At 51.5% G+C, this 24,066-nt stretch overlaps 1 protein-coding gene across 14 annotated transcripts in view; it reads right to left on the bottom strand.

The window, feature by feature from the left end:
- Positions 1-271: 271 nt before the first annotated feature.
- Positions 272-24,066, bottom strand: part of TRAK1 (trafficking kinesin protein 1) — a 118,610-nt gene continuing 94,815 nt past the window's right edge. For 4 of the 14 annotated variants that reach the window (XM_044252444.1, XM_044252438.1, XM_044252442.1 and 1 more), the window contains 5 exons: positions 23,025-23,261; positions 21,692-22,008; positions 15,071-15,289; positions 5,907-6,009; positions 272-3,046 (listed from right to left, as the gene is read on the bottom strand). In XM_044252444.1, the coding sequence (XP_044108379.1) occupies positions 2,248-3,046; positions 5,907-6,009; positions 15,071-15,289; positions 21,692-22,008; positions 23,025-23,261 (1,675 nt within the window). In that variant the 3' untranslated portion in view covers positions 272-2,247. Of the gene's footprint in view, positions 3,047-3,922; positions 5,175-5,906; positions 6,010-8,131; positions 8,205-8,433; positions 11,663-14,281; positions 15,290-21,691; positions 22,009-23,024; positions 23,262-24,066 lie in introns of those variants that run through there. The other 10 variants (XM_044252440.1, XM_044252443.1, XM_044252452.1 and 7 more) reach the window with 9 other exon arrangements.

The following is a 24,066-nucleotide window of genomic DNA, read 5'->3' as shown; positions in this document are numbered from 1 at the left end:
ACTCCGTGTGTCGCCATAGGGTACTGGGGCCCGGGAGTATGACTGTATCCACTGTGGGTACGTGTGCATAGTGGAACAGTGTGCAGCCCTGAAAGGGAAGATCTTTGGGTTCCAGCTAGATAGGCGTCTAAGGGACAGCACCGTGTGGAAAGGGGTGGTCGGAACAGCATGGAATATAGATGGCTTCCATTTAATCTTCTGGAAGAGCTGAATAGCTTTACATCTCACATAAATGGAAAAGACAAAAATGAAACACAAGCCAGAATCCCAGTGTGGTTTCCATCACTTGAACTTCTTTTATTGATATTAGAGAATAAAATTTGTTGTTTTTTTTGATGCATGACAACACACTCTGTTGGCGGTGGTTGCACAAGGTTGATCATTAACTATACTAAATACTGCAACCTCCGAATTGCTGATTTTTACACTGGTATTTCCTTTGTGGTGATGGGTGGCTCCTCGCTGAATACATGAAGTGGTCCGTTCAGTTCGTGGTTTTCATATTCCTTTGTTATTCTACCTACTGCTTTAAAATACATTCCAATACAAAGAATTTCCTTGCAGTGAGTGCACGCATACAACCACGAGGGGAGCTGAAAATCATGAACCAGCCCCCCGCCTCGAGTTCTGAGAATAAGTAATCTAGAAGGGCGGGACTGGAGCTTGCTCCTTTGAGATGTTCTCAAAGTCTTCAGTGGGCATGTTTACACTCAACTGGACACATTTTTGCCAGGGTGGGAGGGGCTCGGGGAACAGGGGATGGCAACATGACAATTTCATCTGCATGTGATGTCACCCTTCCACAAATGCCTGGAACAAAGGACCAGGGAGCACTGTGCTGGGCAGTACAGCCCTCAGGTGAGAATAAATAAGTTACCTGCTCGGAGTGGAAGGCCACAGACACACTGTGACCAGAACTGGGAGGACAGCACACACACACATAATAAATAAAAGTTCAGAACTTGGTCAGTGACGGCAACAGGATCAGGCTCCCCTCTGTTCATTTCTGGTTCTTCCCACGAGCACCTCTATCTGTTCCTAGGGATAAATAGTGGCACACAGAGACCAAGGCTTTGGTGGGGCAGGTGGCAGGAGAAAAGATTGTGTTGTGACCACTCTGTCCTGAAACACGAGGGCAAGGTATGTGGGCATCAGCTGTGTGTGTAAAAACCACGTACATGGGAGCACATGGGCCAGCCTCCAACATCACAACGAGGACTGCCTCACTGCCCTTGTGAACCAGTTTGGTATTACCTTTGGGGGTGGTTCTTTTTACTTTTCCCATGGACACCTTCCATCCACGCCCTTTTCCCCTGCCCCCTTTCCTTTTCACCCTATTGTGAAATTTGTCTTGGGTCTGGTCTTAATCTGGTTGTGATCCTGGGTCCCCAAACTCCACTGCTATCTCACGAGCGACTGGGTGTGTGTGAAACGGATTTCCGTGTCCCAGAGCCACAGAGAGAACAGAGACTGCAACTTTCCATCTAGTACCATTACTTCCCTGCATATAAAAAAATGGAAAAAATAAGACCTCACACAGAACAGAGCGGGAGTGTCAATACATTCTTTCAGGTCTGACGTCTGGCCAGAGGACCGAGGAAAGGACATCGAAGGATGACTCAGGTTGAAGGCATGGAAAGAAAAAGTCACACCTCAAAAAAGAAGTGACTCTCCATTGAAGCGGAGTGAAGGTCTTGAGGAAGCTGGGCTACCCAGAAGAGGAAGTACAGCCCTGCCATCCCGGAAGCTACATCAGCTGTGTGTGGCCGCAGACGGAGGCTCGGCGGCTCCCCCGGGGTGTGGGAGGCGAGGCGCCCAGCGACACGGGCTGCGTACCAGCTCGCAATGTGCGGCACTGGGAGCTGGCCACAGATTCACAGGTTTCCTATCCATGGGATAAGAACGCACTTGGGAGTTTCAGTGCTTCTCAAAGGAGAGGAGAACTGGACACCTGGCTGCCCTTTGCCTCGGGCTAGCACAGGCGAAGTCCCAGTGAGAGCAGGGATGGTGCTGGGGGCCCCTCCCGCGGGATCGAGAGAAAGGGCAGGTGGACACAAGGTCTGCACGTCCTATGTACACACTTTACAAAGTCTCCACTCATTCCCCCAATAGGCACGAGGTTGATTTGTCTAGCTCAGAGGGGAGGGACGGAGGAGGAAAGAGGGAGAGCGCGCAGTGCAGAGTGGGGGAGGAGAGGGAGGCAGGAGCAAGCCTGGTCTCCTCCAGGGGAAGGGCCCCCTCCCCTCCTCACCGTAAGCTAGTTTGTTTGGGGAGCTTAGCACCCATCAAGATGCCCGAGGTGAGAGTCACAGGGGCTTTCATCTGCATGCTGGACCCCACCATGGTGGGGAAGCTGCGGTTCCTCCGGATGCCGCTGTTGAGCTGCAACCCACCCATGGCACTGGTGACGGTGGGGCATCCGAGGGGCAGACCCTCAGGGACCAGGCCACCGGGGACGAGGGCCTGGGCGGGGCCCGGAGGCCCACAGAGGAGAGGTCCCTGATCCTCAGTCAAGGTGGGGACGTGGGCTCGCCCTGAGTTCACCACTTTGGCCACGCCAAACCTCCTGACTTTGTCCACGAGGTTGAGGTTGGAGACAGACACATCTGTCTGGCTCTCGCTGCTCCGGACGTTCTTCTTTTCCCTCACTTCCCGCAGGATGGAGCTGGCCGGCTTGGAGGCCAGGAAGTTGTCATAGGGAGGGCTCGTGCACTTGAACTCAAAGGAGGGCGGGGAAGACGTGGGTGTCTGCATAGGCGAGTTGGGTGGGGTGGAGGGGATCACGGCCATCCTGGGGGTGTAGGAGTGCAGGAGGGAGCCCCGGCCGGCCCTGTCCCAGCTCTGAGGATCATACACAGCCGCAGAAATGCCCCGCTCCTTCAGCAGCCACACCAGCCCCAGAGACGTGCTCATGGTGGTCGTGGACTCACGGATGTTAGTGAAGGACTCGGCCAGGCTCAGTCTCCGTGGTGTGCATGGGGTGGCCACAGGCGTGCACTTCAAGTGGCTGGTGCTGCCACAAGCTGGAGTTGGAGCCGAGTTAAGGCTGATAAAAGACAAAAGGTCATTCATCAGAAAATGCCCATAAGCCCCTGGGAACAGCTTGTAGCCAGTCTCCTGCAGGGGCACAGGGAGGAGTCCCTCAACCCAGGCTCCCCAGATACCTCTTTCCCTGTCTGTTCCTCCCTCCTACCCAAGAGGGCTCTGGGTTTCCTTGCAGGGACCATGGAAATGATTCCCTTGTCTCAGCCCCAGAAGGGGGGGCTAACTGTCCCCTTTGCAGGTGAGGAAAGTCAGACTCAGAGGTTAGGGGGCTAGTCAATGTCACACTCAGCTATTAAGTGGAAGACCCAGGATTTGAGCCCAAGTCTGAGGGCTCAGGCCTCAAGGATGGGGGAGGGGAGAGCCCCTCAGCAGAGAAGCTTCCTTTCCCTACCAAATATAATCAAATTTCAGCATTCCTTCCTAACGACTACTTCCCTGAAGCCAGAAGTTAACCAGGGCTCTGAGAGCTCATCTTACAAATGGCCCCAGCAGGTGGGACACCCAGGTGGAGGGCCCCTGAGTGATGGGGAGATGGAGGCTGAGGGTGTGCATCACATCAGCAGCAGACCCCTGCCTCCTGACCCCCACTGTAGGCTCTTCCCTGTGTGCCACACTACCCCTTTGTCCTCCTCCTGTGGTTGCTGAGTTCGCCTCAGGGAGTGGAGATGTGGGGTCAGCAGCAGCCACGTCAGATAACATCGGGCCTACATCTGTGGAACGATCTAGAAAAGGCTCATGGCATATATGAAGCCTGCGTCAAAGGAAAGCCTTCTTTCCAAAGATTTCTTCATCCACCCCTGCTATGGTGGCTGAGGACCCAGGATGTTCTAGAAGCTGGGGTCCCGCAGTAACAGGAGTTAGGAAAGAATAGTGTAACAGCGCTGTAGGGGGAAAGGCACTGCTGTCTGCTTAAAACAGAGGAAAGGCCCTCTCTTCACAGCTGGTACAGGGATGGGGCTGGGAGGCCACTTAGGCACAGAGGCCATTCACAGTTGCTGGATGAACCAGCAAGGGCAAAGCAGCACACCCCTCTCCTTACAGTGTTGTGAGCCCTGTCCTGCTATCCACCCAAAGACATGGCAGGGGCTGCAGGTGCCCCCTGGAGCAGCCAGCTGGGTCGGCCCCAGGAGCTGGGGGACTGTCTGTCCCCAGGCTGGCGAGGGGAGGGCCAGATACCTTGGGCAAGCCACGAGCCAGGGAAATGGGCAGGAAGGGGCCTCCTTCTGTGGGAGGGAAGGTTCACAAGCCAAGTTCGAGCTAAGGCATCCTTTTGGCTGCTTGCCGCTGGCTGGTCAGCACGGGGCGAGAAGCCCAGAATAGACCCACCTCACACAAGCTCAGGAGTGGGGATGCCAGAGGGTCAGGAGCACTCAGAGAAACACGAGATTAGAAGCCACAGCAGAGTCCTAAGGTTAAAAGGTGGATTCCTCAAACGGCACAGGTGGGATCTAACAAAACCAGTCTACAAGCAGTAAGGCCAAACACTCTGGACTCAAAATCTTGTTGACGGGGCCATTCTGGGGAGATCTGTGATTTGGGGTCAAGCTCTTTCAAACTCAGGCAAAAAGCCTTCTCTTGCTACTGACTGCCCAGGCCTTTCCCATCCCTGACAAGAGATGGGGACAGGTGTGCTGGGTGGAGTCCTACGGCTTCAGGAAGGAGAGCACCGGGCACCAGTCTTTCCCAGGAGAAGCTTTAGTGCACGGTGAAAACAGAGCTCTTCCAACACAGAGCCCTGGGGGGGTTGGAATGCTGGCTTCTCCAGAGGCAGGCAGGGAGACAGAGAGGACAAACTAACATGTGGATTCCCTTTCTGCCGAGAACTCGGGTTAGGCCCATATTAGTGCTGGCACTGGGCTCAACTGAGCATCTGGGGGTGGGGGGGCGGTTAGGGGTATCCACTGTCAAGGCCCCGTTAGCCAGGCACAACCACAGAGACACAGCCACGCCTAAGTCCTGGGTTAGTGGCGGCCACACGTGCACACACAGCTCCTTCCAGGAGGCCCTGCCAGGCAGGCAGCGCTGGCAGTGTGCTCACCCCCTGCCTCGCCTGTGGGCTCACTCTCTGCCCTACATCTCCTCTCAGCTCAACGGGGCACAGGGCCGCTTCGGCGTCCTCCTCACATGACCTGCGGAGAATTATTCATAGTTTAAGGTGCTCCCTGGGGCAGCTGCTCCCTCGGAGCGAGCGGGCCCGGCTCGCCTCCCTCCCTCTCTGTGTTACCTGCCACGCACCCAGGCATCTCGCTCGCCTGCACCACACAGAAGACGCCCGGCTGGGACGGGGGGTTGGGGGGGGGCTTGCCTTTTCACTGGAAGCCAAGCGGACCACGCCATGCCATCCAGGTCCTCTTGTCAGATGGTGCCAACCTCTACCACCTCTTTAAGGCACCAGAAGGAAATGGCCCGAGCTGAGCACAAGGTATGCGGTCTTCGGGTTTTACTGTTTCAGTCATTACCACGAGGCTGTGGTGCATGGCTCCCGCAGTCTAGTCCAGAGGCACTTCCACCGGGCTCAGTAACTCCATTCCATGAAGGACCTTCATGCTCCACCAACAAACTTGGGGACAAAACGCCAGCAACCTGGGCCTTACGCCTCTGGTAGCATAGCTTTGGCCGGTTAAGACCAGCCCTAAGAATCTGTGGCCCATGAAAAAGACAACTGTAGGTGGGTCTAGGTCTGTCTCTGGGGGGATCTGAATCTAACAGGGGCCTCAAGTTAAGAGGAAAGATGGGACCCCACACTGGTGACAGCACATACTACAGGATGCCCCAGCGGAGCCTCTACTTGACTTTCCTTGACCTCGAGTCTTGAGTCAAGAGCCCCACCCTTCCCCCACCCCGGGGCCAGGGTCCCTTACCTTGGCGTGACCCGTGTGAGCTCGTCTGAGGGGTGCAGGATGCGGCAGGTGGTGAAGGTGAAGGTGGAGTTGGTCTGTGACATGCACTTCCCAGGATGGTGAGCTACGGGGGGGTGGGGAGGGAAGAGAACATATTCCTTGAATCCACACAAACCCACGAGAACAGTCAAATTCCAGCATGGCTCGCAGCGGCGGAAGAAGCGATGAGCTACCTTGTGAACTGGATCTGGGCAAGGAAGGTGTAATGCCAGCGTTCTGGATCGCAGAATCCAGAATCCAGAATCCAGCCTGGAGCACTGGCGTGCAGCGCAACCAGATCCCGCTTCCGACCCAGTCCAGACAGGGTTCCCCATCGGTGTTCTCTGGCCAGTAGTGGATCCAGTTTGAGGAGCTAATGAGCCTGTGGGGCGGGGGGTAATTTGGTTTCCCTCCTCAGGGGTCAGAATCGGCTTCCTTCTCGTGGGGCTTCATACTTCTTTTCATTGGCAAACAGGTGCCAAGTTCTGCCAAGGAGATGGGAGAGGTGCGGGGCAGGGAAGGGCCTTGCCACCTGGAAACAGGGCAAGGCTCGCATGGCTCCCTTTCCAGATTACACGGAAAGGGGCTTAGGGAAGCTGGCTCCACTACTGTGTATTGGTGGTGGGCAGGGATTGGGGGAGATGGGGCCTCAGCTGCCTCAGCAACAGGGTGTTAAGACTGCCAAAGCCTGCGGCTGTCTTCAGCACTAGGATCAGGTGTGGTCTGATGCACTCTAGTGCGTGCAGCTCCTGTCCTGTAGGCCACCGTCCCGGCCTCTCCAGAATGTCTGATTTCTAATGAAAATGAGACAGACACCAGCTGTCCTCAAGTTATTTCCTTTTAAAGCTCTAAAGTGCTGTTGTTCAGGCAGCTGAAGACTAGGATTTGGAGCAAAGTAAATCACAGAAGCATTAGGACCGTGCGTCAGGAAGCTGGCAAATGGTAAAGTGATGAGTGACAGTCTACGGGAGACATCATGATTGTAGAGGTCACCCTCATTCATAACTCAAATGCAAAAAAAAAAAAAAAAAAAAAGGAAAAGGGGGAGATGCTGCTCTGAATAGCATGCACAGTGAGGTACTGGGACACACACACACCCCCCGGCCCAGCCCGCCTCCCCTGCAGCAGCTCAGCCCCCAGAGACCTCTTGGGGGGAAACACATTTGGTTCTCAGATGCCATGAGCTCTCTGAAGATTCAGGAAGCTGTGAATGAGAATCTTCTAGCTCATTATGGCCACTTTTCTCTTGGATTTGACAAAAAGAAAATGGAAAACAAAACAGAAGAGATCGCTGCCCTAAACCTACAGATCCACACACAGCCGACTGTGTCTTTAAAAAACAAAAACAAAAAAAACCCAGAACCAGATGAAACAAAAAATGCTGGAGACGGGCAAACTGAAGGCAGGCAGGACAAAGCCAGAGCACAAAAACGTAAGGCTGCTTTGCCCCGATTGTTCTAGTCCAGCCCATCTTGCTGGGTCCAGGCAGGTGCCCGTGGTCCCTGCGTGGCAGCCAGCACCCCAGCCACCAGAGTAAACTCGCAGCCACACAGAGTGCCAGGCAGAGCAGGAAGGGGGAAAAAAAACACACATGGAAACAGGCTTCATGAATCTTTGTTTCTCAACCAATAAATGGGATGGCTTAGGAACTCAGGCAACTGGAAAACTGTTACAAACAAAACAAAAATGGAATAAGCTATGAAGAAAAGGCAACCGAACAATCACGATTCTCTGACTGCAATAAGGTCTAGCAACAAAAGCAACAAAAAGCCTGAGAGAAGCGTCCCAAATAACCGGAGCGAGGGGTTATTTGGGAGGGAGGGAGGAAAGAAAAATGAAGTAAAGAGAGGTAACTAAGAACAGTGGAAAGAGAGAACCTTACAAATAAGTCAAAAGCAAGGCTGATTTAAAAGTAGGAGTGTACCCCCTTTAAACATGTGGCCAGAATATCCAACCAAAAGGTACCAAAGGCCCCCTCCTCCCCCACCCCATCACCCATGGGATCTTGGATTGCAACAGGTAGCGCAAGATGGACATTTTCAGGACACAGTTGCATCAGCAGAAGCAAAACCCATCGGACGCAAATGGGTTTTGGGGATAGGAAAAGGCTGCTAAAATTCAGAAGTCATCATTCCCCGGAAGCCATGGAGAGGAAAATCAACAGGAATCAAGAGCCCCAAGCCAGAGGTTCGGCCCCTCCGCAATACCACTGGGACGCCTGGCCCCGCCAGCTCTCCGCACGTCACCACTGCCCGCCGGGCTGCTGCGGCATTTCCCTTCCTTGGGACACAACACAGAGACAGTGAGTCGCCCGAGGCCCCTTGTGCTCACCACCCAGCAGCTGCAGGCTGATTCCTAACACCCTGCCTGCAGGAGAGAGCGATTTCTCCAAGCAAGACGCAGCAGATGCCTTCTCAGCAGGGACAGGAGGCTCGGGGTGAGGGCTTCCTGCTCCAGTGCCCCGTCCCCAAAGTGCACCGAAGCCCTGCTTCACATGCTGGGTGTTCACCTCCTGCTGCCCACTTGGGGCCTCCGAAGAATGGGCTTTCTTGGATTTAATGCTCCAGCTTCCTACTTCCATCCTTTTTTCTTGGTCTGGACTACAGGGCCCCGTGGTGTTGTGAGCAGAGAATATTACACGGGTTAGAGTAGTCACACTGGAAAGAGCTTCCATCAAGCATCCCCTAATCCTACATATTTAAAAAAAATTTTTTTTAAATATTATTTTTTAATCCTACATTATTTTTGTCTGTTCCTTTCCCACCAGGTTCTGACACTAGTACAAAATCCGAATCTATCGACAAGAACCTACAAACTTAGTTAATCCTTGATTATTCAAGATCTTCTGTGTTGGTGAACTACATACAGGTGCCTAGCATGCAGTCGTTTTTTGGTTTTTTTCTGAATACAGCACACACAGGCACACCCCTTCAGCTAGCTGCAGGCTAGGGCATAGGAAGGCTTTTGAAGGACAAGGGTCAGCCTGCTTGCTTGCTCTCTGAGCAGACCCTGTACATGTTCTGCCTGGGGCAGGTGCACTTGGTAAATGGTTCCGATGGGCTGTGCTCCTCTGGCAGGCGCAGGGTGCTCAGTACTGATTGGAAACTGGGTGCCTGGAATGCTGCTGACGGGGCCCACAGTCTCCAGAGAGCTGGGGCTGCCTCCCTGGATGGCCCTGAGACTATACTGGGGGTTATCTGCAAGTGTGCTATGCAGATCTGGATGACTGCAGGGCCCCTGCTCTAATTGTGAGGAGAGAAAAGGAGCACAGACAAGGTGGGGTTGTTCTGGTGAGGACCTGAAGCCTGACGGAAACTACCAGCCTCTCCCGTCCACATGATGTGATTCAGATATACCAACTCATGCATCTCAGTCAATCCCAATGGCACATTCCATCCCCCATCCACAGGGAAAGGGAGAACAGAAACTCGCCCCAGTAAAAGCCAGCATGGCACCTAGTCCTTGAAAGAGCCCTTATGTGACCCACACAGATGCCAAAGAGTATGTCTGCACCTGGAGATTTCTAGCGGAGTTGCAAAATACACACCCATGCGAGGCTGCTTCAAAGGGGCTCTCTAAAGATGGAGAAACCTGGCCACACCACACACCCAGGCTACGTTTTTTGCTAACATAAACAACTTCTTGAAAGTCAAAATTACAAACGCCTCTCTAAATCTTGGAAAAAGAGGACTGTCTTTGTGATGCACTGAACATTTTCCACACTCTCTTTCCCCTTTTTCATGGGAAGCGGCCAAACCTGTGTAAAATGAACAAAATGCCTGACAATTTCCTCTTCTTAACTTAAACACCTAGGGTGAAGCTGAGGTCACATGATTTAGATCTGCTTTGCAATTTCTATGAACTCATTAGCCCCCCCCCACACGGACGCATCTTCTCTCCCCCCCCCCCCGACCCTGCCCCCTAAGGTTCCAGAAGCTTCCACCACATCAACAGTGGTACCCATGGGCTGGCCTTTTCTATCCAAGCCAAACCAAACCCACTGAAAACAGAAGCCACTGTCCATCCAGTTTAAGATTGTGACTTGAACTAAGAGCATCCATACCTTTTGTCTTTTTGTCTTGACCTTTTGACTAGCTTCTAACAACTTTGTTACTTTTTGTTCAAAGAGTAAGCATATTGGGGGCGGGGGTGTCTTTGGCTGTCAGTTACTTTCCCATTTCTTAAAAAAGGCAAAAGCAAGGCTTCTGAATTCTTCCTGAAAGACTAAAATGTCAGGATACAGGAAAATGCTTTAAAGACTTTTCCTGTCACTTCTTTATACTCTGCCCATGAATTTTTCTGGGGAAAAAAAAAAAAGTTCCATGATGAGTGCACGTGGGAAAAGCTTCATAATGCCTTTGTGTACCCTGTGCCTCATCATTAATATCAGTATTGTGTCTGGGCTTCATGTGTCTCTAATAAGAGTTTTTCTCTGGGGATGGAAGCCAAGTTTCTAAATACAATACTGTCGTTTTCACCCTTTAAAAAAACAAAAAGAAGATAAAAGTGATTTTAAGCCAAATAATGTTGCAGAAGTGCAACATTTCTTAAGCCCTTAGATCCAGGCTTAACATGGACCTGCTACTCTCGTTCTCTGCCTCTTCAGCATTTCTTCAACATGGCTCTCGTCTGCTCCTACAGCTCAACAGGGACCCCTGAGTCCCTGATGCAGACCTGGGCCTGCAGGCACTGGGAGGATTCTATCACAGATTTGTGAACTACACAAGATCTTCTTCTGGTTTCCATACAACTTATTTTTTGTTCCTACAAAATTAAAACAATTAAAAGTCAATTTTGCCCACTGTGCCAAGCTGTCTACTCCCTGTTTCATCTAAGAAGTAAGTGATTTAACAGATGAACACTCTAACAGTGTCATTCAGAGAGGGGCAGAAATTCTCCACAAGTGGCCGCTGAAATATGTTCTGGAGAAAGACTTTTTTTCTTTTTTTTAATGTAGTTAAAATGTCAAAGGGACAAAATGAAAAAGTCTCTTTGGATCCTGTGGCTGCCAATAAAGCTGGACCCTACACCCTGTCCTCTTGTCCCTCCTGTGGCAGACGTCCACCAGCGTGGGAGCTGGTGGTCTGGCCAAGCTGCACCAGAGACCCACTGCTGCTGGAGACCCATCCAAGCCAGTTCAGGAGCGCGCTTCCCCCGCCCGCCTCTTGGCGGTGCTGCTGGACCGCTCATCCCGCCAACGACGCCCACTGCAGCGACGCCCACTGCAGCGCTCCCTCCTCCGCGAAGTGTCCCCCTGCGCACTGTCCTCTGCGGTCCATGGGGGTGCTCCTGGAGCACGGGAGCGCCCTCCTGTGGTCTTCAGAGGTGATGCTGCCATCGAGAGAGCGCTCGCAAAGAGCAAGCTTGTTCAGGACATTGTAAGCGGGGTTGACTCCAGCTGTTGGTCTGGAAGGAGTCAACGACCTCTTTTCATTCATTTTCCCACTTCCGGGTCGCAGTGGGCCTGTTTCATGCACCAGTTTTATAGGTATCCCAAGGCAAGAGCACGGGGCCTTCCTTAGCATCGCCTAACACGGGTGGGTGAGCCGACCATCTGCCTGTGCACAAGGATCCAACTCTTGTCACCGCTGCAGGACGAGGGCTGGTTGGAACGTCTTCCCATCAGGGTGGGAATGCGCGGTCCACTCTCTCCGTGGAGATAAACGCGAACCTTTCCCACACCTGAGGGTCTGGGAATCGGAGATTGCCTTCCAGACCCATCGGGCCCCGCTTGGGTCCTGGGACAGAAAGGAGAGGGCGCGGCTGTGAGGCTCTGCTCCAACCTGCTCCTGGCCGGCCCAGGCACTGCAGAAATACTCCGCTGGCCCCACTGGCGCTCTGGCTCCCTTCCTCCATGAGCTCTTCCTTCTCTTGCCTCACTCAGTAGCTGCTCCTGAACAGAACCTGGACCTATGTACCAAGCAAGGTTGCTACAGAAGTTAATTCCTGGCCTTTGCCAGCTATGCTTGGGGCAGGGTTGGGGAGGGGGCAGAGCAAGTCCATATGCTGCACCTTCAGGGGTTTTTCAAGGGCTCTTTGACCAAATGTGATTTTTGCCTTCAACACTTACTTTTGCACCTGCCCCAATGAAGACACAGCTCCACTGTGGGGCCGCTGCCACACAGGCAGCCGTGATTGCTACGAACCTCCTTCCAGGTTCTCCCCCACCTGAGTGGCCTTCATGGGTAGGACTATGAAAATAAACTGACCTTCACTTCCTTCTATGTTGCTCTAATCCTACTTCTTTCTTTCCTTGAAGGATCCTGGCCGGCATCCAAAATAATTCAACTACACTGTCCAACCAACCATCTACCAATGTAACTGTAAGACTTCAAAACTCTGATCTTAATCCTTTCCCACATGTTGGCTCTTCCCTCCACATAAATACCTAAAATTCAGAACACAGATAGTATGAGATAATGACTATTCCTAATAAATTGTACTTTCTATGTGAGTTAATACATAAAACATCACTAAAAAGTAAAACTGTAATTGTTTTAAATAAAACTGTAATTTGTTTTAAATAATCCATTTTAATCATCTAATTTATTTACAAATATAAAAAAAGAAATCATGCTTTTTAAGACATGGGATTATAGAAATCAGCCAATAATGATACAATACATTAAAATATATTAGTAGGGTTGGGTTTTTTTTTTTTTTTCAGTACTCAGAGCTTTTTCTGTGTGAGCTAGTATGTTCTGGATAAAAGTGCCTAATATATAAGTCTCCCCAGTTTCCTTCCAGAGTATCAGTTGCAAGAAAAAGGCTATGTCTCTGTCTTCAGAGTTCCTCCCTACACAGTAGTCCCAGATGGCAGCTTCTGGGACTGTGCTGTCTGGCAACAGAAAAGCCTAAACATATCAAAGGCAGACCAAGGCAGGGACTAAACCAGACTGGACACAAATCCCAGGACAGGCAATGGCCCAGTCCTCCCTGCTGAAGCTTGTCTGTTTACCTGGGCCTCCAGGATTATGTACATAGTGCCACTCAGGGGTCACACAGGGGTGATTTACGATTTAGAGTGACATGTTTCTTACCTTCCAGTAATCTGAAGGGTCCTTTTACTCCCAGCAGGGAAAGAAAAGAGCGATGTCACTGTTCCAAACCACTGATCCCCTCTGTGCTGAGCTTTTAACAAGTCTGACCAAGAACAAGCCCAAAAGAACTCTTGTCTAAATGATCAGGCTCTTCCTAAGTTACCTTCAGTAATCTACAGAATTCTTTCCGATCACAGACTTCTAACCTGGGGCTAAGTTCCAACTCTAGATTGGTGTGTCTCTCCTCAAAGCTGCTGGGATGAATTTGCTGCAGGTATGAGGAAGGAGGGAAGAAGCAGTAAATATGAATGTGTCTTTGTTTAATGTAAGGAAAGTGGTCAGGACTTATGTCATAATTGGTCTCTCCCTCTAATTTCTGAGGGAAGTTCTTAGCTGATTTGAGGATAAGTTTTCTTCTTTCTGAATAACTTCTTAAAGACACACCTAATAGGTGCTTCTTTAAGCCTAAAGCGTTCACCTTCTGGTCCACCTGTAGGACTGCAGGGAGGGGTCATTGCCCTTGACATGATTCCTATCCTTTCAGTCACAATGCTCGCAGACACCAGTGTTTCCCGTACCACTGCCTGCCTTCCAGAAGGTCAGTGGTGCTGAGAACAAAGGGAAGTCACAATACCACAGCTGGTTTCCCTTCCTTAAATGTGAAGATATTAAATAAAACTCATTTTCATTCCGGAGCAAGCTCAATCTGGTAACTTATTTGGTAAAAAATAAATCAATAAACCATAAGCTTACTTGATAAACCAATCCTTTTTACTTGGTGATATCTCTAAAGTTTATGTCAAAGAAAAAAGAAAAGTTGGCCCCAAATAAAGTCCCTTAGCAGGGAGGCACCACCACGCACCTCAGCTCTCTCTTGTCCTGTCCTTCACGGCAGGAGGGCAGCCTTTGTGAACCAAAGTTACGAATCACCAAGACGCATGTCCTCTCCTCAAGTCTAGTGACTCCAAGATACCACTGGGATGACAGCATTGGGCAAATTCATCTTTTTCTGAGTCTCTGCCCTGATTCCACAAGAAAGCTTCCTTGTCTTCTCAGCACTGTGGCTGGGGTGGGGCGGGGGCGGGGGGGAGACCCAGGAAGTCTGGGGCAAATGGTAACCACATGACCTCTGTGGTCCTGGTGCCCTGAGCCCAAACCATTTCATCTCAGTGTCACCTAGGGTATAATTCTGCAAACTCATGATCCCATCTTTAATGGGGTAGCAGGGGGCAGGTGATCAGCTAGAACTCTTCTCTGAGTTCATCTGGGGTCCTCTCTCTGGAAAAGCTTACTGACCTTCTCCTTGGGTTTCTTGGGTTAAGGAGTATTGCTAAAATGCTTTGGAAAAATCCCCTTTGAACACATGCATAAGCTGGAGAGAAAATGCATATACCTTCATTGAAGTTAGAAATGGGGGAAAAAGCTGATTTATCCCAGTGTTGTCTGAAATCCTGAACACTTTCCGGGCTTCTTCCCACTTTGATGCTCCTCATAGGTAACAGATTCTCTCCTCGGGCACTCTACTCATTTCCCCTTAAGATGCCCAACTCTGCTCAACTTAGTTTGGAAATCACCGTGGGACTTGGGAACCTGCCCCCCAGACTCGGGGAGAGACCCACAGCAGAAGCAGGGGAGCTGACGGGCAGGATGGGGTGGGGGGCCAACAATCCACTTCTTTTTAGCAGCCTTTCCTGCTCCCCTGTCAGGAGCCCTGCCAGGCCATGCACCTCCCAGATGGGCAGGGAGCTACACCCACTCGTTACATCGGACACCACGGGGGCATCAGACTCTGTGTTACACAACAGAACCTCACGATGGGAAGCTGTGACCATCACCCACACAGACGAGCGGAAGCTACAGACAGAGAGCCACTACAGATGGTGCTTGGGACAGAGGTGAGAATGGCCCAGAACTCGGCCTCCGGTGAAGATGCCAGGTTCACAGGACTTATCGGGGTGCCCTCACCAGACCCCTCCTCCTCCTCCTCCTCCTCCTCCTCCTTCTGCTCGGCCGCTGGCGGCTCCTGCATCTCCTCTGGGAAAGCCTGAGGCCGGCGTGGGAAACTTCTGCTGCCTGAGACAGTCTCGCGTGCTCGGGACCCCTCACCTGAGGTCTCTGGGTGCTGAACTGGCGTGGAGGTAGCTAGGCCCGGGAGGGAAATGTGGTCACCTGTGTCATCTTCCTCAAAGTCGTTAAGGCAGTACACTTCATCCAGGTCAACGTCCAGTGTCCGGAAGCCCTTGGTGACCACACCGGGCCGGGGGTCCAGGATGCCCCCTAGGTGGGGCTGGGCCAACTGCTGCCAGTGGTGAAGGGTGGCAGAGCCTTGCAAGAGAAAGGGCAGAGAGGGAAGGGGGGACAGGGAGGAGAGAGGGTTAGGATGGACATCTGAGCAGACGGTGGGCACCACCCCCGGAGCGTGGAAACTGACCCCTGGCAGGATCTGAGCCCAGCCGGTGAACTCTGGCCGGGAAGCCGGCGGAGCGGCCCCAGCCACCGTGCCACAGGGGCTGATAACCCGCCAAGCCTGGGAGGGGCACCCATTCAAGGAATCCCAAGTGAATCTTTTTTACAAGGTGAAACTAATACCATCTGGTGTGGCAAGGATATCTGGGGACTAACTATTTTAGTCAAGCAAGGTCGATCCCCAGATCCAACACCTCATCCATGTAGGAGCCCCAGCAGAGGAAAAAGAAGCGAGACAAGTACAAAAAGGGGGTGTCTGGGTACCGAATCTGTGCCAAGCACCCGTGGCCAGGGACAGGGAAGACGCAAGCCCAGGCAGCGTAAGACAATTTGGAACTGACCCTGGGATGCACAAGACACAAGCAAAAGGAAATGAGAGTCACCCACACGACTATGGCCTCTTTTAGTTATTAGGGTTTGTCTTCTGGCAGCAACCGAGAGGCTGCAGGTTGGGGAGACAGAATGGGGCTAGCCAGGTGTGATCGACAAGCACGGAAGTCCACACAGAGGTCTGAAGCAGAGGAGCAGATCTCCTCAGTGACACCAAATCCCGGGACTCAGATGACATCGTGCAAGGTCTGTAATAACACCGAAGCGTGTCCCTGAGCACCTCAAGGGCGTCACGGCGGCTCAGAGAGAGAAGCGTTCCAAGTACCAGTACGCCTCACAACCTGGGTCGAGAAGCAAATTTACTAAGGAACATCTTAGAACCTTCAGTATGTTGCTGCATCCTGGGATCCTGCCCAGCCCATTTGTCAGAGCAACCCTTTTTCCTTTGGGACACTTTTTACACCTGGCATGGCCCGGGGATGATGGCCCTTGAGGTCAGGTGTCAGTCCCCATTCTACAGATAAATTAGCCACACAAATGCCTAGCTTTGAGAGCAGTTCTCAGGCGTGGGAAAGCAAGAGCCTTCCCACATGAATGATTCCCAGTCACCGCTGGTTTACCAGGGGAGTCCTCTGTGGAGCAGGCTGCCCCCGGGCATGTCAGACAGGGAAGTCGGGGCACCGGGAACCGGCAGCTCAGGAGACAAGAGAAGAGAGAAGAAAACGATGGCAGGTGTTGGGGTTGGGGGCCGGTGCAGGAACGTGAGCGAGATCCAGACAACCCCTTCCGCAGGAGCCCCCGACCCTCTGGTGTGCCCAGTGAGCATGCGGCCCCCAACCCACCGCCAGGAAGGAGCTTCCCGGGGAGCAGCCTCAGCCAAAGGGTCTTGAAGGGATCTTGTAAGTGGGCAAGTTCACACACACTTTAAGCTGCACATGCTGCCCGTATATGTTTAGGGAACCCCCAGACACCTCCTCCGAGGTCTGTCCCAGGTTTAAGTGGGTACAAGTACAACCTTCACCTGACGCTTCCACATATAAATAGCAAATACCCCACATGCAGAAGAAACATGGTAGCACAACAAATACTGTCCTCTCATGACGTGCTGAGATTTGAGCGGTGGTTCTCAACTAGGGGATGATCTTGTCCCACACATTCGGTAAACGAACGGAGACATTTCCAGCTGTCACCATTGTGGGGAAGGAGGGAATGCTCATGGCATCAAACAGGAAGGGGCAGGGACAGGGATGCTGGGTCCAACGATGCCCAGGGCAGCCCCCCACCCCCCGAGCGATGTGGCCCTGGATGTCAGCAGGGCTGAGATGGAGACACCCAGACCTAGAGCTGTGGTCCTCTGGTGTCGGATCTCGGGAGAACCCGGAGGAGCTCAGGCGCAAGTGGCCAGGGCTCGGCAGACATGCTCAAGACACCGGGGCCTCAGCAGCTTTTCTTTCTTTCTTTTTTTTTTTTTTTTAAGCAGCTTTTCTTTTCTTTTAAAGCTACCCTGATTGAGCAGCTGGTGTTACATCAACTCCCAGCTCAGAAGCACCCGATGAGGGGACCGAGGGTCACTCAAGTTAGAGAATTTTCCCAAGTCCCTGAACAGTGGCAGCCCTGAAGTCCAGGTCCCTTGAGTAAGCTCACACGGCCTGCCCCCCAGCCCATGTTCACAGGTCTGTAAACAAGCAAGGACCTCCGTGCTCTGGCCGGGAACCCATAGCAACTGAGAAGCATCCATGGTGGGCAGTAAACATCCTAGGTGGCCATCCAAGGCCGGCCAGGAGGCACACACACTACAGCTGATGGGATTTCTCAAGACCCCCTGGAACCCCCATTCATGATCCATAATGAGGCCCCTGCTCCTGTGGTCATCAGATGCCCAGGCACATTCCTGGCAAAAATACTGCACTGGGGAGAAGTCTTAACATGGCACCGGGACATCCAGCTTCGGACTCACATGCTGGTCTCACGAGGATGATGGCAAACGACTAAGTATGGTGTGGTCAGATCACCTCTACTTTTGGGAGGGGAGGAAAGGGAGAGATGACAGACACGGGGAAGTGAGGAACTATGTCTGAAGTGCCAGAGGTCCTCACCCTTCTGAAGGGGACTGAGAGGTTTACAGTGCCCAGGGAAAGAAAGAAGTCAGGGAGGCCCGAGGTCTGGGCCCAGACACCAGTCCCATGGGCCTCCGTCCTCCCTCTGTTCAGCAGACAGCCCTCATCTCTCCCCAACCCCGGCACGGGCTCGAGAGAGAAACGCTGCTGTTTGGAGTTCAAGATGCTACACAAGTACATGAGGTTATCTGCAGAGCCAAGGGAGTTGAGATCACAATGGAGAGATTAGGCTGGAAGATGCACGGTACTTGGATTCTTACCCCCTGCCTTGGGCACCCCTTACTCACGAAGAGCCAACCTTTACTGAGCATTAACCCGGTGTCAGGCACCCCTCCAAGAGCCTATTCTTAGGAACTCGATCATCATAACCCTGTTGTCCTCATTTTACAGATAAGGACATGGCGCTCAGGATGGTCAAGCAACTTGCGAGAGGCTGCATAGCTGGCAGGTGGCTAATCCGGGTTCAAACCCATGCTGGCTCCAGTGTCTGTCCTTCTCCGGGTCAGCAGTGAGGGGGCCTCCCTGGTGTGTGTCTCAGAAATCCGGGCAGTAACACACCCGACTGGCTTTTTCAATCCTCATACAGGTGTCTTCCCTCCTACAAAAGTGAATATTGGCCAAAGCCCTCACAGCCCTGTTATCTGAGTTACATCAGGCTGGGGGGGCCCACGCATCGTATCGTTTCCATTCCCAACTGGTTCTAAGGCCCCAAGAGGGTTTCTTGAGTCCAGGACCCAGGCAAAATAGCTCACACCTCACTCCCTCCCGCTGCCACTGCCTGCACCACCACATAGGAATCTGACCCATCCCGTGACTACCTGAGGTACAAGATGGAGCACAGGTTAAAAATTAAGGATAAATGGCACCTTATTCAGAGCCTTGGCTGCCTCTTTCCTACTCCCACTGCCCCCTCCAACCCCCGCAAGCCTGGCTTCCTCTATTTGTCAAGCACAACGCAGGAGAATCACCGCACTGTGAGATACTTCCCATGACCAGCCCCTCCCTCCCATCCACAAGAGAACGAGGCTGGGGTCAGGGAAAGAGAAGGCTTCGTGCTCCTGGCTGGCACCAAGATGAAGTTCTATGAAATAAGGATGTGGCCAGCAGGGAACACAGTCATGGCCACCATGCCTTTCCCTGTTTCCTTTCCTTCTACATCTCACTGTTCTAACTAAAAGCTGTGATATGATCAAAGGAGAAGGAAACCAAATCCATCTATGTCACAGGAGTACCCGGGGCTTGGAAGTTTAGACCTAACCTGCTGGACAATGTCTAGCTCAGCTAAGAAGTGTATGCTTTCAACTAATTACATGTGAACTTATTTACTGGGAAATACCCTCTTGATTTTAATTATTCACAAAGAAAGAGCAAACAAAATATACTGCCAGAGTCATCTTTGTCATGCGGATCTTTGTCAAGGAGTCTTGAGAAGTTCACCTGCGCTTCACCTACTTAAACTCCTAGGGTACGAGGAAGGGGCAAGAGTACTGACCTTAAACACCTAGCTCAACTACTTCAGCTGACACGAACAAGCAGATACCAGGATGCTTTAAATAGGGAAGGGAGACGCAGAGGGAAGACCCAGATTGGCTATCTACGATCCCAGCCAACGCTCTCCAGGGACCTCACCCCGGCACACTGACCTGCGCCACTGAAGATCAAGGATACAATCGGCTTCTGAGTGGGCCAACAGGAAAGGATGGTATGAAAACATGGCCCTGGCACAGTGCTAGTCTGGGTTCTCAATACCCTTTAGACCTGAACTGCTGGGACATGGCAAGTTTGGGGAACCTAAGTTTTAATTAGCACCTCTTGGGTGCCAGGCATAATCACATTTACTCTTGACAATTTTGTGTGGCAGATGTAAGCCTCATTTCACAAGTCAGAGAAACGGGGCTCAAAAGGGTCACTTCTCTTCTGCCACAGTTGGAGCTGCATTGAACCCCGTGCCAGGCAGACTTCTGGGTCAGCACTCCATCTCGTCAAATTAAACAAGGTAATACAAAAAAAACTGTGGAGGCAAGGAAAAAAGAAAATACTGGTTGTATGTGAAATAGCTGAGAAGTCTGAGAACTACAAAACAGAGGAGAGGAATCTCTAACATAAGGGTGCATTACAGTCCATAGTGATACAACGTGACTTCTTAACAGCAGTGATTTAACCTCCTGGTGAGAAGGGTACTGTAGATGAAACTGATCTAGTACACCTCCAGGGATTTTCTCTTCTTCTAGTAACACAAAAAATACTGCTAAGTCACAAGATTAAAAGGAAAAAAAAGATGAATTGGTTGAAATAAATTTTTTAAAATCTTTTCCTGCAATATGCTTGGAAAATGAATCCAAAGACATATTCTTAGAGGATCTAATGAAACATAAAGTCAAATACAGAAACCAGACGAAACAGAGATGATAAATTCCAATGAGCTTTAAGAGACAAAGGAGAAAAAAAGAAAAGAAAGGCAGAAAGTAAAATTGCAGAAATGAAAGATTTTATTGAAAGAAAAACAGACATAATTATGGATCAGGAAACAATCACCAAGCTCACAACTGAATAAACAATTAAAAACAGAACGAGCCATCCCTTTTCTGAAATCTAATAAGGGTCTGAATTATACAATTAAAAAATAATTCTGAAGAAAGAATGTCAGCCCACCCTCTTCCTAGCTCTGGAGACTACAGGACCCAGCATGTCTTGGGTCTTTAACAAGCACACCCTCATTTTACACCACACATTCTCAACAGGATCTTACGGGATAAAACGAATCCTACTCTTTTTAGGCAGAGAGCAAAGCTCTAACACATCAACAGTGTATCTGTGGTAGAGAATTGCAGGAATGAGTAACTATCGACTATATGCCTAAAATGACTCCTTAAAAATATAGGTCTAACATGGGACATACAGCCTTATAGAAATTCTGATTTTACTTTGCATCAGATATGTAATACAGAATTCTAAAGTACCTTCTCACACTCAATAGGGGTTTCCAAACTAAAGGAGTCAAAAATGAAAAATACAAACTCTCAGTAGCTCCTGACAGGGTTAAGTGGGTAGTTAAGAGGGAAGATATTTTTATAACACCTGGAAGAAAAAGCAAAGAACAAAGGTGAATTTTTTCCAGGAGTTTAACCATCTCATGTCCCAATTTACTAAAAAGTAAACTGCCCCTGGGAAAGGCGGTATAGAGCTCACTCACCTCCCTGACCACCCCCTTCCCACCCCCAGACTGTGGAGGTCTAGGCCTCTTGCTCAGAACCCACAGCACTGGAAGAAAGCCACACCCCCTTTACTGGAAGATGGAAACAAAACATGAAAGCCCATAATTTCAGATCGCTTTCAAGTGGTTCCTGAAAAAACAACTTCTAGCATGTGCTCTGAACCCCTCCCTGACACCAGCATTTCTGAGAGGGGACAGCAAGAATTCCCTGCGCTTCTCAGACCCCAGGCATGATCCAATGAACTTTCTAGTACGTCAGCAGTGCCTCTGCCTCTCAAAAAGATGCTAACTTCTAAGGTCCCAGATGCACAACAAAGAGAACTAGGAAACTGGCCTGAAGGCTTCGTTCCTTTCCTTTGGCCTAACTGGAGGAGGTCAGAGTTGGCCCGGGGTCAGCATGCACACTCCCACACCTGCCCCAGGAAACGGAGGCCCAGGCTGGGCGCCACCATCAGAGGAACTCAAACCAGCAGCGGGGGAGGCTGTCCCGGAAGAAAAAGGAGTAGGCATGACAGAGGCTGCCCGCTTGCTGGTGGTGGATCAGGGACCAGAGGCGGTCGCCGAGGAGGGCGGAGAGGGGCCGAGGCCCCTGGTGATCACCTTCCAGCGGCTTCACGATCTGGAGTTTCTCGGGCAGGTAGGAGCGGCTGCTGAAGGACATGCCCGAGAAGCCGGTGAACTCGGAGAAGCGCGAGTGGGTGCCGAGGGACATGATGCTCTCCGTGGGCGTGAGGGAGCCGCTGAGCAGCTCGCCCTTCTCCGCCAGCTCCCTGAGCTTCCGCTCCTGCTCCTCCTCGAAGAACCTCCGCTCCGAGAGGTAGTTCTCCCGGCGGAGGGACAGCCGCCGCAGCGCGGTCTCCAGGTCGTGGGAGCCCGGAGTGCCCGGCGTCCCGGGCTTCTTGCTCCGCTCGTCGTTCCTGCGGAGGGAGATGGGGCTGAGCGAGGCGCACCCCGCAGCGGGCGCCATGCAGGGTAGAGTGCACGGCTCGAGGCAGTCCTTACTGCTCGGTGGCCAGAGGTGCATGTGTTTCTTAGTGGCCGCAGGCTCTTTGCTAGGGAAGCCAACAAGGCAAGGAGCAGAAATTTAGGCAAAGCTGGGGACGGAAATGCCTACCGGGGGGAACCTAGTTCCCTCTGTTGGGTGTTCTGCCCTGTGGGGGGAGAGCACTAAGGTGTAATGAAAATTCGCAGACTATGTAAAAAATCCGTCCCTAGCTACATCTCCCTCGTGAGCCCTCAGGAAGACGACTTCTTCAGACCGAAGTCCTAGTTACCAGAAGGGTCACTGGTTCTAGGGGCATTTCTCTTTGTTCTTGAACTGAAAGAGCTGTTCTGATCAAGCAGTTCCCCTCGGAGCCAAGAGGTCAGAAGAACCAATCTCTCTGTCACAGAAAAAGGGTGTACAACACAGTTGACGTGCCTGCGTGTGTGTGGGTGTGGGTGTGTGCATGCGTGCACGCGCAGCTGTGGGTCTACAGGGCTTCGGGTCACAGAGGGGCTGCCCACCACTGAGGAGGCCCCACCCCAGCGACAGGGCTGTGATGTGCACCCTTTGCAGCAAACTGGATTCTGGTCACAAGTCAGAGCCTGAGTCCTCCTCAGCCTTCCAAACACCCAAGCTACAGAGGGGTCCCTGAAACAAAGGTCTATTCTGTAGCCCGACAGGGAAGTAACAGAAAACAATCATTTATCCACCCCCTTCAGCATTTGACATAAAGGCCGACTTCCTGTTGTGCCTCCTGCCACTAATGAAAGTACCAGAATCAAGAATGAGTGCACACTCAGAGGTCCTGGCAAAACAGATTACAGAACGAAAGGTCTATACTTGTCAGGCAATTCTTTACCTGCCTCCCTCTTCTGTGGGCCAAACCTATCCTCCGTCCACACCACCTGTCTCCCAGACCCAAAGATTACAAACTCCCCGCCGGCTCACCCCAGGTCCTCGGACTCTGCTTCCAGGATGATGCTGTTGGTCTTGTTGTCCAGGACAACGTTGCCAACGTCACTACCGTAGAAGCTGGACCGGGGGGTGCTGACGCAGCTGGAGAGGAGGGAGTTCACGGCTGAGGACTGGTTGGAGCCTGGGATGTTCATGGGGGATGGGGTCAGAGACCTCTGCTTGACGACCTGGTTGATGTTTCTCACCGTCTCAAAGACTCGCTTCTGGTGCCTGGGGAGGTGTGGAGAAGATGCACAACATCCATGAATAAACAAATGCAGGAATGATCGCGGAGTTCAACCTCTAGAAACTACCATCTGAGAGGCGAGAAAGGCAGCTAGCCCATGTGAGCCCCCAAGCAACCTACCATCCCCATCCATGTGTTTCTTAAGCCTTCCATGTGTTTCTTAAGCCTGTTGGCTGGAAAGCAAGAGACTCAGTACCCACTGAATTCAGGGCTCTACTTTGTGGCTATGTCCCAGAGGTGAAGCTAGCAAGGGGATATTGCTTTTCTCTCCCTTAGGCTTGACCCCCAAGTACAAGTACTTAAGTAGGACTTTAGTCTCCTGGCTACTTTTCCTCCGTCATGATGGTGCCTAAAATGCAAGGTCCAGGAGAGCCTGCTCAGCACATAACAGGGCTCCATAAGTATCTGTAGAATGAGTATTTGTAACTGTTTATGTGTGTGTGTGTATATATATGTGTGTGTGTGTGTGTGTATATATATATATATATATATATATATATATATATATGAAAGCCAGACAAAATCTCAAACTTCTACAATGAGATGATAAACACCACAGGAATCTTTTTTAGAAACTGCTGTTTCTAAGAGTGGAACCTCCTTGATGTTCATTTGTTCCCATGTCCCCCCCCCCGCCTTTTTTTTTAAGAAGGGGAGAGAGACAGAGAAAGAGAATCCCAAGCATGCTCCACGCCCAGTGCAGAGCCCAACATGGGGCTCCATCTCACGACCCTGAGATCATGACCTGAGCTACATCAAGAGTGGGATGCTTAACCGAGCCTCCCAGGC

The sequence above is a fragment of the Neovison vison genome, chromosome 6 (genome assembly GCF_020171115.1).
Source record: "Neovison vison isolate M4711 chromosome 6, ASM_NN_V1, whole genome shotgun sequence".
In the NCBI taxonomy this organism is placed as follows: domain Eukaryota; kingdom Metazoa; phylum Chordata; class Mammalia; order Carnivora; family Mustelidae; genus Neogale; species Neogale vison.
Note: the sequence above shows the minus strand (reverse complement) of the source record. Positions and strands in the feature narration are given on the sequence as shown.